This window comes from Sorex araneus, chromosome 1 (assembly GCF_027595985.1).
Source record: "Sorex araneus isolate mSorAra2 chromosome 1, mSorAra2.pri, whole genome shotgun sequence".
NCBI lineage: Eukaryota > Metazoa > Chordata > Mammalia > Eulipotyphla > Soricidae > Sorex > Sorex araneus.
The window spans coordinates 300,608,157-300,625,022 of NC_073302.1; the positions used below are offsets into that span (position 1 = coordinate 300,608,157).

Here is a 16,866-nt window from a genome sequence, read left to right on the forward strand (position 1 = left end):
CAATGTCGTAAAGCAACAGTGTGCCAGCTAATCAGTTGGTTTGCATAACAAACGTTTGGGGGAATCGGCATCTCTGTGCGCATGCAGGCACGAGTGCGTGTGCGTATGCGTGTGTGAGTGTGTGTGTGTGTGTGTGTGTGTGTGTGTGTGTGTGTAAAGAGAAAGCCAGGGTCAGCCATCTCAAAAATAAAGGTGCCAGAGCCGCTCCCCATGACCAGGGACGCAGCCCAAAGGCAGGCTTGCACAGGCCTCAATTTTGCACCCGAAGCAGCTTCCCCCGCCGGGCTCCTCCGAAGTCTGAGAGCCCCGGACGCCTCCTTGGCTTCGGTGCCCCTGGGACCCTTATTCACAAGAATGAGTCCCCACAGGGCTGCTGGCCCCATCCCCCCTGCCAGCATCAGGCGCAAGGCCCAGCCAGCAGAGGAGCTTCTGGCCGCCTCTGGGACAGGCTCCTTCCGTGAGTCCCGAGGGTGGTGTGTCTTTCCTACCAGGAGCCCCAAGCCTAGCTCCCGTGCTAGGGACCAGCCCTTGACGTGCCCTTCAGAGGCCCCGACCCTCACGCCCATGTGGGGCCCACGGCCCCGGCAGCGGGGGCTCCGGCTCCTGGGTCCATGCGTGAGCCCTGGATGCCAGATCTGTGTGCCAGGACAACACTCCATTGCGACAGCCAGGAGGGGGCGGGCAAGGGGCAGAGCCCGCTCCATGGATTCAGAGAGCCCTCTCTGAGCGGTACCCCGCTAATCCTGGCAAAAAAATGAACGGCACTCTTGGCTCAAGTGGGCTGCTGAATGAGAGGAGGAATTTGGCACATAGGCCAGATCCTTTCGAAGGAGGGAAGGAGCGAAGGAGGGGTGGGGAGGCAAGGAGGGAGAAAGGAGGGAAGGAAAGAAGGAGAGAAGGGAAGGGAGAAGGGGGAGGGGAGGGAAGGAAAGAGAGAATGGGACGGAGGGAGGAGGGAGGAAGAAGGGAGGGAGGGAGGGAGGGAGGGAGGGAGGAAGGAAGGAGAGAAGGGAAGGGAGAAGGGGGAGGGGAGGGAAGGGAAGAGAGAATGGGACGGAGGGAGGAGGGAGGAAGAAGGGAGGGAGGGAGGGAGGGAGGGAGGAAGGAAGGAAGGGAGGAAGGAAGGAAGGAAGGAAGGAAGGAAGGAAGGAAGGAAGGAAGGAAGGAAGGAAGGAAGGAAGGAAGGAAGGAAGGAAGGAAGACCCTTACAAAAGACTGCTGGTTGTGGCTACTGTCTTAGAAGCTTAATCACGATTACAAGAATAAGTAGTTTTGAGATGAATGCAAACCCGCGCAGGCACCGGCGTTCCCCTGGCAGAAACCCGAGCAGTGGCTGGCATCTGAGGGCCACTGCGTTTTTTCTTTTTCTTTCGTGCAAGTCAGATTCCCCCAGGGCTGGCTGGGAGACAGGGCTCTGAGCACCCGGGGCTTCAGTGGGGTGGGGGTGGGTCTGTCTCCCCCACCCTCTCCTCTGTCAAAACTCTTTAATGAGCTGGTTACCATAATTACTCTAGCTGGGGACCTCGTTTGTTCTCCCTCCCCGCTATGCCCAAGGATCTGAGGGTTCTGCCACCTCTGTGCCAGGGGGCCTTTGTATCACAGCTCTCTCTGCCTTTTTGTTTTTCCCTTTTATGATCAGAACAACAACAAAAAAAGCCCGGGGAAAGAAATCATCTCTCCTTCTGCGTCTGGGTAAGACCCTATAACTATCTTTTCCCAATCAGGAGCAAGTTTCCATGACAACCAGGCTTCCGGTGCCACGGCTAACTTGGCAGGTAGTGTTCCCATCAAACAGAAAACCCTTTCGGTTCCTGCACTGAGTTCTCCATTGCTACAGGCCCCAGACACAGCAGCTGTTTGCACGAATCGTTTCTTAAAAGGGTTTTGTCCTCCTGCTAAATACCAGCAAGACAGGGGGAAAAAAAATGGGGGAGGGGGTGTCGATAATGTTCTTACAGTAATCCCTAAGAAGCACGGCGGAATACTCAAAGGCACGGCCCAGGGGTAGAGGGCTGTACAAGAGGGAGAGCACGTGGCTTGGCCAACCCTGGGAGCAGAGCAGCAGAGCGGGCACCGGGGCCAGCCTGCCTCAGAGCAGGGCCAGAGGCAGCGACAGATCCGGGAGCTAGTGAGGGCGGCTCCTCCCCTCCGCAACGGACAAGGACCAGGACCCTTCCCTGGCCTGTCTGGAGGATCAGATGTGAGGGAAAGCAAAGACACAAAAAGGGTGGCTGAGCCCGGGTCATGTGGTCCCTGGGACGGTGACTCGCTGGACTGGACGGTGCCTGAGCAGACCAGCGCCGGCCGTGTTCTAATGGACCAGCAGCAGTTTGCCGTAGCACAACAGCGGAGGTTTGGGTGGGGCCTCCTGTCTCAGGCCAGGGGGTCAGGCTGCAGGCCCAGGCCGGAACATCAGGTGAAGGGGCACCCCGGGGGTCTCCGGCCTCTGCACCTGCCCGGGGTTCGTTTCCAAGAGAAGCAAGGGAAGGACAGGTGAGCCACCGAAGCATTTGTTCCCAGCCGACACCGGGCAGAACCTTCCTGCTCTTCTCCGGAGGCAGCCAAGGACGTGCAGGTTTTCATGATGCTCCCAGGGTCCCACAGCCCAGATTTCACTCCAGAGTCAGACCTCGCGCGGCAGGGAGCCCAGATCGCCCCGTCCACCGGCTCCCACACCGGGGGGCGGGGTTCACTCCTGAGTCCAGCAGCCCTCTTCAGAGGGAACCGTTCATGCCTGCATCTTCAAGGACAGATCATAAAAGATGCTTCCATGTTGTTAAGCCCCCATTTCCACGAGCGGCGGCCTGGGTGCAGAGGAGGAGGGGGGACAGGCCCTCAGGGCTCTCCAGAGTCTGCAACACAGTCTTCGTGGTGGGGTGGGGGGCACACTGGCACCCAGGGCCACTCTGGACAGCTGGGCCCGGGCAGCTGCTGGTGACTGTTGCGATTTCCTGATTCACAATGGTCTGCTCAGGTTTTCTGCTTGTCCCGGACTCAGTCTTGGGAGATGGTATGATCCTAAGAACTTATTTTTTTTTCAAGGTTCTCTAGCTTAGCAGCATCGAGTGCCCTCTTCTTTCCCCTTTTAACTGACTCGCCATGAATTACAAAGCTACAAACTTATCATGACTGAGGCTTAGGCAGACTATATTCCAACACTAGTCCCTTCACCAGTGACCCCTTCCCTCCAACAATGACCCGATCTCTTATGGGTTTTTTTGGTGTCTATATTTCTGGGATATCTGTTCTCATTTCTCCTCTATCATTTCTGACCCACTTTGTTTGGGTTTCTCTCATTAGTTCACTAAGAGTTTGTCAATCTTGTTTAGTCTAAGAACCAGATCGCTATCATTATCATTGATTTCTGCCCTAATTTTTACTATTTCCTTCTTTCTACTTTGGAATTCATTTGTTGTTCTTTTTTTCTTTTTCAGTTTCTTTAGCTGTGAGGTTAGGCTATTGATTTGAGCTTGCTGTTGTGTCCTGACATAAACCTGTTTGGCTAGGAACTTTCACCTTAGTACTACTTTAGCTATGTCCCACCGGTCTGACAGTTTGTCTTCACTCTTATTCATTTCAATGAATCTTTGTTTCTTCTTTGATTTCCTCTTTGATCTAATGGTTGCTTAACAGAATGTTTTTTTTTCATTTCCCAAATGTTAGAGATTTTCCTGACTTTCTTTTTCTTGTTAATTTCTGTCTTTGTGGAATTGTTGTCTGAAAATGTACTTGATATTGTTCTTATATTTTAATAAGCACTTAGATTGTGTTCCAGCATGTTGTCTATCTGAGAGAATGCTCGTGTGCGCTGGAGAGCAATGTGTAATCAGAGTTTGGGGCCGGGAGCGTCCTGTACCCTAGTCACACTCAGGATTCTTGTCTTCCTGTTGCCATGCTGTCTGTCTGATCTGCCCGATTATAAGTAGGATGCTAAAGTTAATACTACTATTGTGTTGCTGTTGATGCTCCTTGGGCCTATTAGGAGCTGCTATATGTGAGTGTATAAGTATATGGACATAGTATATGTGTATGTGTTTAAGTATATGGACATAGTATATAGGTGCATATAAGTATATATACATGGCATATGTGTGTATAAGTATATATACATAGCATATATGTGTGCATAAATATATATGCAGAGCATATGTGTGTATATGTATATACACACAGTATATATGTGTGTATAAGTATATGCAGAGTATATATGTATGTATAAACATATGCACATAGTATATATAAGTATATATGCATAGTATGTGTGTATGATTATATACATAGTACATGTGTGCATAAGTATATACATAGCATATATATGTGTATAAGTATCTACATAGTATATGTGTGTATAAGTATATACATAGCATATGTGTGTGTATAAGTTTATATACACAGCTGTGTGTTATCTGTCGCTCTCCCCACTGCTCCCCTTGTTTGGTCATAAGTCCTCTTGACCTTCCGAGATGCTTAGTCCATACCGTCCACTCCAGTGACTTGCGATTTGGCCTGATGCCAGTATGACACCCCCACCCCAGACCCCCCCCCCAGCCCCCGCTTGTTTTTAGTCTTCCCTGAGCTCACATGAATGTTTTCCGACCTTCCCTCTCAGTCAAGAGTGTCTTGGAGGTAGCAGAAGGTTGGATTTTGTTTCTTGATCCATCCTCTGCGCCTTCTGACGAGAGAGCTGAATCCACTGACATTTAGAGAAATGACTGATATTTGGGGATTTTGTTGCATTCATCTGTGAGGATCCGGGTTGTTCTCGCCATCTGGCACTTGCTGTGATGAGAGGCCAGTCCGGACCCCTGGCAGAGGTGGGCTGGATGCCTCAGCTGCCGAGTGCCTGAGAATGTCTTTAACCGTTCCCTCAAGTCTCAGCGGCAGTCTTACAGAATCAAGGGTTCTTAGCTGGAGGTCCTTTTCACTCAGCACTTTCCATTCTCTACTTGCTGATAGTTTGGTCTGAGAAATCTGATGTAGACCTTACTTTTTTTTGGTTTGTCTGTGAGCACTGGCGTCTCTCTCACCACTTTAGGGAGTCTGTCTCTGTCTGGGTTCCTGCCATTTGGATCCCAGTGTGTCTTGCCACTGTTCCATCTGGATTTACTTCAGTGGATGTGTTTCAGGCTTCCTGGATCAAGGCATCAGACTCCCTTTTCAGACTGGGGACTTTGTCAGCCATTTCTTTGGCTAGACATTTTCTTCCACTCCCTCTTTCCCCCACTTCTGGAATTTTTATAATTTTCAGGTGTTTTCCTCCTGATATTATCAACTAGATCCTTTAAACTCTCTTTACTTTTTTCTCCCTCTCTCCTATTATCTATTCTTCCTTTTTTTCTTTTTTTTTATTATCTATTCTTTATTGATGACTTGTGTGCCTGTATCTTCGAAGAGTTGCTGACTTGATGTTCTTCTTTCCCCACTCTGCTGATGAAACTTGCAACTCTGTTCTTTAACTCCTTTATTTCTCCTTGAACAAGCTCTTTCATTTTCCCCGGTAGACTCTCCTCAAAGCTTCCTGATTCTCGGCTGTAGTGATTCCTCACAATCGTTGGACACGGAGAGAGCTGCCGTTCTAAAGTTATCTTTGGGCAGTGTAGAAAGATCTGCTGTAGCTGAAGGTCTTCTTGGACTTTTGTCGCCATTCACTGATGCAGTTAAAGCTCTTGATCTTCTCATTTCACCTGGTGCTCAATGGGGGCTACACATGGAGGCGTGAGCTACCCCAAGTGCTTCTGGGCACTCACAGGGTGGGGTGGCAGTAGCGTCTTTCCTACTGCTCTGCTCCTTCCCAGCCCCCCCCCCCCCCCGCAACCTTCACACCTCCCCAAGCCCGAGCCTGTGGGGAGGCCCCTCCCTCACCCACATTAGGCCAGCCCATGTGATGAGCTCCTGCCAATGGGGCGGAAGGAAATGTGATACAAACAGAGCCTGGGGAAATGCTAGAAGGAGCCCGTCTTTCCTTGCTCCCAGGATCTTGTCCCCCACCACGAAATGAATTCATCCAAGCCAGCCGGTGAAGACATCAGAGCCCTCATTCCAGTCACCCCAGCCAACAGCCGGGCATCCCAGTAAAGTCCTCAACTAAGCAGCCCTCAGCGAGCCAGACGCCGAATGGAGTCTTTGGACCCAGATGCACTCAGCAGAAGAACCGCCAGCTGAGCCCCGCCTGTACCGGCCCACAGAACCATAAGCTAATCAGTGATTGTTTCAGTGATTCTGCGTTGGAGTGGCTGGTCCACAGCGAATGCTAAGTGATACACCCCACAGGAAGTTCAGTATCCTCCAGAAACATCAGCTGAGAGTCCAGCAAAGGGACCAATCCCAGAAACAGGGCAGGCTGGAGAGGCACAATAAGGGATATTCCCATTTTAAGGAGGCAGTCACTGAGAACCAGCTGCCTCGCACTCTCCAAGCTGCAGGGTATTTTTACCTCGTAGTTTGGGTTTGGTTTAGTTTGGGTTTTGGTCACACCTGGCAGTGCTTGGGTTTTTTTCCTGGCAGTACTCAGGGGACCATATGTGGCTCCGGGGATGGAACTGAGATGGGACAACCTGGGAAGATCGACCATCTTAGGGAGATGCCTTAGCTTTGTTCTATTTTCTCCCTCCCTTCCTCCCTCTATCTCCTTCCCACTCTCTCTCTCCTTCTCTCTCTCTCCTTTCCTCTCTCTCTCTCTCTCTCCTTCTCCATCTCTCCCTCTCTCTCTCTCTCTCTCTGGCTTTTTTTTTCAGGACACCCTAAGCAGTGTCCAGGGGGCCTCAGGGGTCAGTGCCGCTGTTGCTCGGCCTACCAGGTCAGTGACCGATGGCTGTGGTCCCCGGGTGTGGGGCTGCTGGGGTCTGTACGCAGGGCCACCAGGGCTGTGTTCACGGGCCTCCGGAGCCACCCCATGCTGTGACTGGGAGGCCAGACATGGGCCCCAGGCCTGCCTCTTGTCCCCTGCCCCCTGGACCAGCCCCCAGCCCCTCTGCGCTGCATCTCCCTACCTGAGCAGACTTCTTTGTACGTAGGGTTGACAGTGTAGCCACCAGCAAAGCCGACTTGAGTTGAGTAGACGCCGTTCAAGCTCCAGAACTTCCTCTCAGCTCCCCAGAAACAGCCCATGCCTACGGGTGACACAGACTCTGATGAGTGTTTGGTCTAAAAACAAGGCGATCGTGTCTGTATCGGGGCCCCAGTGGCATTACAAAAGAGATGTCATTTGAAGAGCAAAAACAACTCGGACTTTATGTTCTAAAGGAGAATTTTAAAACATTTAAAAATAATTAAATTTACAGGCATTTGCATAGAGAGCTATTTGGTCTAACTGTCCCCCAAACATGTAGCAGGTCTCCATCTTGAATGGAATTAGTAAAGTCCCACCTTCCCAAAGAACAGCGAAAGATTAATTCTAAGGACCTAGAGTAATTCTCACATCTGCTTCATCGCGGACTCGCCAAAACATACACATTTGCATCGACGTCCGGGTCCTGCTGTTTTAAACTTTATATCAAAAAAGTATTTGCACTGAATCGCGGATTTAAATGAGAAGAACATCCCCAACCCCGCCACGATGGAAGCGGAGGTCAAACAATGATTTCACCTGCCCTGGTGTGTTTGTAAGCATTGCTTAAGGTACTGTAGGGGATGGACCAATGGCACAGCGGGTGGGGCTTGTGTGTGGCTGCCTCAGGTTCGAATCCCAGCATCCCATATGGTCCCCTGAGCACCACCAGGAATAATTCCGGAGTGCATGAGCCAGGAATAACCCCTGTGCATTGCCAGGTGTGACCCAAAAACCAAAAAAAAAAAAAAAAGGCGCTGTAGACTTTGGCGAAATAGAGTGTTGCCTGCCACACTAACCGTTATTTGTGTTCCACTGCTGGATATGCTAGATAAGGCAGAGAAGGAACTGTGAAGGCCAGCAAGGAGGTGCCGAATTGGATGAATGTATGCAGGGCAAGTGCCCCCCACTCTGTACTATGGCTCTGGCCCACCCCATTGGGGAATTTTTATGTTCCCTCGCCATACTTGTGGCTCTGCACGGCTGTGGGTCCTGCTGCTCCGATGGGAGCCTTTTACGGGGGTCCCTGTGAAAGGCACATGGCATCATGCTCTGGGATGTGGCCACACAGGGCTTGCCCTTGGAAGCTAGCTCTCTGCAGGGAAGGTATCAGGGGACAGAGGGAAGGAGGAAAAGAGATGTTGGGGGCAGCGAGGAGGGTGTCACTGGAGGAGCAGGCCCAGTACACGTTGGGTTTCCAAAATTTCAGACATTTGTCAGTGAACACGATGGGTCTCACTGTGACTCTTAACACAGACTTGGCCAATTAGCAGGAATCTGAGCCTCTTTCCATGTGAAACTGTTCATGTCTGCTGACTCTGATGGCCTCTGTCCATTTCTTACTAGGTCCCTGTGTTTTTCCTGTTGACCGATTGTAGCTGTGTTTATTGCCAATTAAATGTTCTCGTTATCTTGTTTCTGACTTTACTCTGAACTTACTAGGATGTGCAGTGCCCGATGCCGACATTTTAATGGCTACTAAATCTCTTTTCCTTCGTAATTTGTACCATGTCTTGCAAATCTTGCACAAGAGCTCCCTCCACACATTTACGTTATCAAGGTAATGGCCTATATTTTCAGAAAGTCTAAAAGTCTGTTCTCTGTTTAACATTGCTAGTTCACCTGGAGATAACCTTCTGGCACAGGAAGTGAAGTGGGCATTCAGGAGAATTCTTTTTTCCTCAGAGATATCAAATACCCCAAATAAATTCTTCTTTACTAAGTGACCCATCGACTCTGATTCACCTTGAACATCATCTCCACACAAAGGAGTAGTGCTGGTGGGTTGAGTGCAGGAACCATTCAGGGTCTGTCCAGCATTGACAACAGAACTTTCTGGAAACTTAAAAAAAAAAAAGTCTCTTCAGTGCTTACTATGTGCCCAGAGTAGACACTTGGGGCACATGTGGACCGAACAAAGGTCTTACCCTCTTACCACGCTGGCACTCTACGTGGTGAAAGAGATGGTAAACAAGAACATAAATAAAGAAGTAGCAAACTAGGAGAAGAGACTTAAAAAAAAAAAAAAAGAAAAGTAAAACCAGGCCAGGGGGAGTGAGCGTGCTGGGCCAGACCATATTCCAGACCATGAGGGGGTGGGCCTGAGAGACAGACCTGAGGCCGGAGTGGCCAGTCCCGAAGAGGAGGCGGTCACTGCAGTGGACAGGGGCTTCGCCTCCGCCACCAAGTTCCTCTCGGGCTGGCAGGGAATTTCACCCCCACGGGAAAGCCTAATGGGAGAGAGAAATGGCGGCAGACACCAGGGGGATCTACACAGAGGCAGGCTTCGTAGAAGATGAGGCCAAACAAGGGGTCTGGAGTCTGAGAAGGGGAGGAGGGTCTGGGGGTTCCGGGGGGATGGAGAGGCTCACGGGGCAAGGAGGGGAGCTCCAAGAATGAAGAGGGGAGGCTCCGCATCTACACCTGCCCTGCCACTAGGACTATCATTTCCTGCAGCCGCAGGGCTGTTGTAAGACCCCAGTTGTCATTCTTGTTAAGGGAGTGCTGAAAATCCGCAGGTTTTTGTTTGTTTGTCTTTGTCTTTTTAGGTCATGAACGGTGATGCACAGGTGTTACTCCTGGCTCTGTGCTCAGTAACTCCCAGCAGTTCTGGGGGTGGGGGGGGCATATGGGATGTCAGGGATCGAGCCTGGGTGGGCCGTGTGTAAGGCAAATTGCCCCGAGCTGGAAATCTGTGAGCCTCCACGCATCAGTCAGCCTCAGTGCCCCAAATCCAGGGGCTCCAAGCCAGCCCCAGCAGCTCCATTCCGATGCTGAGGCTGCGAAGAAGCCGGTGAGAGCAGAGGCGCAGTCTGCAAAGGGCCCCCTAAAACCCAGGAGCACAGTTGGAGAGGAAGGGGTGGGGTCAAGTCAGGAGGATGCGTGGCTGTGGGGGAGGCCAGGGGGCAGCATCTCTGCAGGGCGGGTCGGGGCCACGAGTCCTGGCCAGCACACCAGTGTTACCCGAGCATTCCCACTCCTTCCAAACCTTCTTGGCTCTGCTTGGCCCATGACCAATCCAAATCTAGTAAAGCATGGGCCAGTCAAGTCCCAGTAAGTGTCCTGCTAAGAGTTGTGTTAGAATTACACCGACCTGATAGATAAATCTGAAAATATTTGTCGTGTTGATAATTACTGAGTCCTTTCATCAATGATCATAACTGAGCTGTCCATCTGTCCATTTATTTAGGTTTTCTTGGATGTTCTTCAACAAGAGCCATAATTTCCTTGTACTTTTTATTACATACTGTTCATTTTTATGTATCCTATGGTTTGTGCTGTCATAATAAACATTACATTTCCTATTATATTTTTATTACTTTAGCTGGGATAGAAAACTTCATTGATTTTCGAATGTTTGCTATGTTGTCAGAAAACTTATGAAATTCCCTTATTGGTTTTAAAGATTTGGCCACAGGCTCTCTTTTAATTTCTTACACGGAGAATTCTAGGTTGTACAAACGACACTTTCAAATCTCCTTGTCCAACCATTCTGGCTTTGGCCCGTTGGATTCTGGGCTGAGGGTGGGAAACCTTGTCTTACCAGAACTGGACAAGGATCCAATAGTGAGCAGGAACTTGGTGCAGGTTCTTAGCAGAGTGCTGTCTCAGGCAGACAGCTTAGACAAGCTTCCTGCAACACCGAGCTTGGAAGGAAATGTTTTTTTTTTAAATTTATTTATTTTATTGAATCACCATGTGGAAAGTTACAAAGTTTTCAGGCTTATGTCTCTGTTACCCAATGCTCGAACACCCGTCCCTTCACCAGTGCCCATACTCCACCACCAAAAACCCCAGTATACCTCCCACTCCTCCACCCCCCTGCCCCTGCCTGCATAACTGATAGATTTCACTTCATTTTCTCTGTACCTTGATTACATTTCATATTTCAACACAAAATTCACTATTGTTCTTGGAGTTTCCCCCCCAAAAAACAGCCCTGCTGACAAGGAAGCATTTGATAATTAGTTTTCCATTGCTGAGAATGAAGAGATATGAAGTCAATCGTGGCTGTGCGGTTTGGGAGTTCTGTATTTTGGTATTTTAGTAACTAAGACCAGGGAGATTTATGTTAGAAATTGCATCATTTCCTTCCCTGGGGCAGCATGGGGCTATGGCTTAGTTCACAGTCTAGAGACATTGCTGGAAGCAGTTGCTGGTACCAAAAGTATTCTAGCTGGCCTCCGGATTGTGGTTGATCAGCAGCAGAGTGGCCGCACAAACCTGTGGCCACCCGGGTCGAATCTCCGCGGAGCGTGCACCGGTATTGCCCTGGGCCGAGATTGCCCACGCATCCCGCTGTTTCAAGTTCAAACCTCTTTTTTTTTTCTTCCCGAGCCACCAAGTTTGTACCTTCTTAATGGTCCTCATAATATGGCGGACGCCACGCCGCTTTTCCCCAAAAAGGAAAAAAAACCCGAGAAAGATCTTTCCCCATTGGAAGAAAATTTTTTTAAACTACATTTTTTAAATTGGGGGTGGCGGAGGGGGGCCACACCCAAGAGCTTTCTTGTGGCTCTGTGCTCAGGGTTCATTCCTGGTGGTGCTCAGGACCCACATATTATGCTGGGATCAAACCTGGGTCAGTGGAGTGCAAGGCAAATGCCTCACTCACTGGACTATCTCTCTGGCCCCCAACCTTAGCTTTGTACTGAGGTAACATTAGTTCCGAGACAGTGAGTGTCCAGAGGCCTGAGAGAGGCACCCGGACCACATCAGGCCATCCCCGATGCCTACGTGAGTGCTGAACCCCAACCATGCTGCCCCTTGATGGGCAACTCTGCCTCCCTCCGACTCCCAGAGCCTCCTAAAGGGGCACATGCCATGCGCAGGCTTTCGTCATGCCGTGCTGGCCACACAGGCATCACAGGAGGGGCTGGCAGCCTGCCTCCAGGTCCTCCCTGCCGAAAGAGTGGTCACTTAGGAAAGACTCATTCGGGTCTTGCAGTTGCATTTCTGGACTATGTCCAGGACCCTGAAAAGAGGCGCGTGCCCAGGGCCCTTCGAGTCCCCCCGGCCTGCCACGGCCTTTCTTGTATTCTTCCAGCCCACTTTTTGCCAACAGCTTGAGTCGCGCTCTCAGATTTCTCCCTCCCTGTTCTTACTGCTTTGAGGATGGTGTGTAATGTCCTCCCCAAGGTGGGCTGGGCCAGAGACCCCCGAAAAGCACAGTGCCACTCTGGGGAAGAAGAGCCTATAGGTGGAGGGCTGGCTCAGACGGGCATGCCACGGTCACAACAGGCAGAAGAGAGACCATCGCCTTGTGAGGGAGCCTGGGCAGTCACCAGCTGGGGAGAGGAATGCTGGTTCTGGAGCAGTGGTCTAAATCCACAGACACAAGCAAGCAGGGAAGGACCGTCTGAGCTCTCCATGGAGGTGGAGATGAGGAGCGGGGGAGAGGGGGCAGGCCCTGGGCAGAATGTCCCTCCTGCCTCCAACTCTGGCCTAGCACCAAACCTCTGTCCACGGTGCTGATTCAATTCTTGCCTTTGCCCTGCCAGATGTGATCCTCATCCCTATGGTCCCCTGATAATTCTCCATAATAATGGAAGGCTGCCCAAATGAGTCTTGCTATCTCTCTGGGATTCTGGGAACCCTCTGATACTTCAAGCACACATATTTCAGGCCCCTCAGCTTCACCCATAGTGGCTTTCTCTCTCACAGTGGACAGACTCCACTGTCTACCCTTGAGGTCACTGATTTCTTCTTGGGATGGGCCCAACATCTTGGCAAATCCGCCCCATTCACCTAATTCTGGTGCAGGACGGCTTTGTTTCAGGGTCTTTTCTCTGTAAGGCTGGCTTTTTCACGATGCTCGCCAGGGTCAGTGAGTAGCACCTCTCAACCAGCATTTCCTCTTAGGAAACTTCCAAGTTCTGAAGGGCGTGCCCAGTCAGCCCCAGAGTAAGTCAGAGAAGCTCTATCATCATGCTTTGATTTCCAGATTCTGTCACTGTCACTGTCATCCCATCGATCATCCATTTTGGTTGAGTGGGCACCAGTAACGTCTCCATTGTGAGACTTGTTGTTACTGTTTTTGGCCTATCGAATACACCATGGGTAGCTTGCCAGGCTCTGCTGTGTGGGCAAGATACTCTTGGTAGCTTGCCAGGCTCTCCGAGAGGGCTGAAGGAATCAAACCCGGGTCAGCTGTGTGCAAGGCAAATGACCTACCCACTGGTCCTTCACAGTTTCTCTAGCCCTTCCAGATTCTATATTTTCGTAGTCCCAGAAATTCCACTTCATTTCCCCCATGTTTATTCGTTGGTTGGTATTCCCTACGTAGTGATTCTATCTCTTTCTTTACGTCCTGAAGCCCCCTCATGCCCCTTAGAACACTGGCTCTAGGTCACTGCTAATTCACAATGTGACTCATTCTGAGCCTGTTTCTATGGACTTTCCCTTTAACTCTTAGTCCTATTGTTTCCTTGCTCCTTCCACACCTGGTAGTTTTTATTGTCCACTAAACACTGTGATTGATATGTGACTAGATTTTGTGGTGTTTTTTTGTTTTACTCTGATGAATGCTGGATGATGCTAAACAGGCAAACAAGTGAGTTGCTGATGGATCCCCTGGGTTCTGTGGAAGCTGAGTTTTGGACTTTCCAACAACGGGTTGGGTTTGCTTTTCCGCCTCAGCCCCAGACTACAACACCCTCCCCAGCTGTGGCTTCTGTCCTAGAGCCTCAACTAAAACCCTCCGTTCTTTAAAGGCTATAAATTTGGCAGGACACGGGCAGCTCAGCTGCTGAGACCCCAGCCGGCCGGCAGCTGCCTTCTGCAGTTCGTGTGCTTCTGGCTGAGCATGCACAGACGGACCCCAGGCTTCGGGGGAACTGAGAGAGATGTGGGGTTCCTTCACCCCAGAAAGCTTCCTACTGACTCTGAGCTACTCCAGCAAGCCCCAGGCCCAGGCCTCTCAGCATTCTACGGGAGCTCCTTTCCATAAGCTTGGGCCCATGGAGAACTGGCTCACTGTAGTGCTTACCAAGCTGCGTCCTTGGGTTTTTTTTTGGGGGGGGGAGGGATGGGGGGTATGGCATATCCAGTAGTGCTCATGGGTGACTCCTAGCTCTATAGTTAGAAATCACTCTCGGTGGTTCTTGGTGGTGGAATACATGCACTGGTGGAGGGATGGGTGTTCGAGCATTATGTAACTGAGACTTAAGCCTTAAAGCTTTGTAACTTTCAACATGGTGATTCAATAAAAAAATAAATTAAAAAAAAAAAGAAATCACTCTCAGCAGACTCGGGACCATACAGGATGCCAGGAATTGAACTCTGGTCAGCTGCGTGCAAGGCAAGGGCCCTACCTGCTGTACTATCTCTCTAGTCCCACTGTGTTTAAATTTAAGAATCACCGCCGGGGCCAGTTCCTCCCAGAGACCAATATTCATTTGCTCTCCCCCTTGACAATGGGAGTTGTTCTCCTGAGATTAATTAATTAATTATTTAAATGATTAGCTGGAGGTTCAGGGTGTTATTCTAGTTCAGAAGTGAGTTGGGTTGATTGGTTGGCTTAAGCCCAAATAGGGCTCGCCAAAAACTAGCTGGCATTCTGTCCCATCAGTTTTCAAAGTTAAGAAATTAATACTTTAATGCCGATATGCTTCATTGATAAGCTTTAACCTTAAAACATTGATTTTTTTTTTTAAACATCGTATCCTCCACCCCAGAGTGCGCATTCTGCACCCAGCACACACACACCTACAGTGCTCAGTGTATCGGCGAGCAGCCCGCCTCGGGTGCAACCCAACACACACATTCAGGCGATGCCGTGTGGCTGTGTTCAGTGGATCCTACCAAAGCACAAGAGAAATGGCTCTACGGCTACGGGAATCACACGCCACTCCGTGCAAAGGTCTCGCCTCTGCTTTCAAGGCGCGTCTCTCTGGAGGGCTGCTGAAATACCTACTGCACAGGGAGAGAAAGTCTTCCTGCGCTAGGAAGACAGAGCTCTTAAGAAAGACCATGGAGGCAGGGGAAGGGTGGAAACGGGGGTGGGGGCCATATCAGGGATACTGGTGGTGGGGAATGTGCACTGGTGGAGGGATGGGTGTTTGACCATTGTGTGATTGTAACCCAAACATGAAAGCTTGTAACTATCTCACGGTGATTCAATAAAATAAAAAAAGAAAGATCCACAGGGACAGGCTACAGCCTCCCTGCCCTCTGCCGTGCCAGGGAGCAAACCCAAGGCCCCAGGCCTGTGAAGCTACTGCCACAGAGCCTCACCCCTGCGTAAAGCTTCCAGACTCATCAATGCCATAGGTGAGGAAGCCTGGAGACCCAAGGAGGAGACAGGAGCCTCCAGAAGGAAGTGCCCTTTGATTTTTTCACCCTCTGATATGCCGTCCCCAACATAGCAAAGAAGTGACGTCTCCTCACGCCTCTGCCCCTACCACAGGCTGCCCACCATGAGCATCACTCCCAGGCTCTTTCTCCACACCAAGGAGCCGGGCTTCTTACTCAACAGCCCTGCAGGCCTCCGCCAGGCACTCTGTCTCAGGGCCTTTGCACATGCGGTCCTGCCTCCACTGCTCCTTCCAGATCCCTACAGGAGAAGGTCATGCTTTCTATCTGACCACGAGTCCAGAGACTAGCTAAGTCTTGGATGAGTAGAGGGGCAGCAACACCAGAACAACGTCCATCTGACAGCACAACAAGCTCAGCACAGCTGACTCGGGGGGACTGGCTCTGTCCCGTGTCTGGGCTCCGGGGTCCGACTGACTGAAGAAGAGGTGGATGTTCTGCGTAACAGCATCTGGCATGGAGGGATCCCAGCGTCTGGCTGACAGGTTGGCACACAGGAACTGAGGAAAAGCTCATGGGATCTTTCAATACATGGTTCCCAGTTTGGGGCTCACGATATGCCAAGGTCAGTAAATGATTCTCAGCACGGACCAAACACGCTGCTTCAAGGCAATCCCACTCCCAGTGCTTCGGTGAGAACATTTCCAGGGACTCCTGAAGAGTCGGAAGTGGCACTGTCTGATCTGATTGCTTTTAATTTTACTTCAATGTTCGATTTGTCCTGTTGGTGCTGGCAGCAGAACTCAGGGTCTCGTACATACACAGCAGATGCTCTACCCCTGAGCTCCACCTGGGGCCCCTGGTCACTGGACGATGTATCAAACCTAAGACAGTTCACTGCTGAAAGGAGGTGATAGATAGACTTGATACTCTCAGTATCTGTATCACAAATTGCAATGCTCAAAAGGAGGTGGGGGAGGGGCATGGAGAAACACTGAGAGAGAAGAAAAGTGCCTGCCACTGAGGCAGGTGGGGGGTGGGGTGGGAGGGAAAATGAAGGCACTGGTGGTGGGAAATGGACATTGGTGAAGAGACTGGTTGTTGGAACACTGTGTGGCTGAAACCAAATCATGGACAACTTTGTAACTGTGTAGCTCATGGTGATACAATTAAAAAATTATATATATATGACTAAAATACAGAAACCCAAAACTGTGCAGCCGCTAGTGCGACCACTCGACTTCATATCTCTTCATTCTCAGCAACGGAAAACAAATTATCAAATGCTTCCTTTTCAGCAGGTCCGACTTCAGGGGGGAGAAAATCCAAACAATAATAGTGAGTTTTTTGTTGAAATATTGAATGTAATCAAAGTAAAGTGAAAGTAAAGTGAAATTTATCAGTTACACAGGCGGGGTGCGGGGCTGGGGAGGTGGGGGGAGGAGAGAGGTATACTGTGATTCTTGGTGGTGGAATATATGCACTGGTGAAGGGATGGGTGTTCGAGCATTGTATGACTGAGACTTAAACCTGAAAGCTTTGTAACTTTCCACATGGTGATTCAATAA

The 16,866-nt window shown here is 50.3% G+C and overlaps 1 protein-coding gene across 4 annotated transcripts in view; it reads right to left on the bottom strand.

The window, feature by feature from the left end:
- Window positions 1-16,866, bottom strand: part of MSRA (methionine sulfoxide reductase A) — a 159,306-nt gene that overhangs the window by 42,508 nt on the left and 99,932 nt on the right. For all 4 annotated transcript variants that reach the window (XM_055132672.1, XM_055132685.1, XM_055132691.1 and 1 more), the window contains one exon: window positions 6,990-7,109. In XM_055132672.1, coding sequence (XP_054988647.1) covers window positions 6,990-7,109 — 120 coding nt within the window. The remainder of the gene's footprint in view (window positions 1-6,989; window positions 7,110-16,866) is intronic.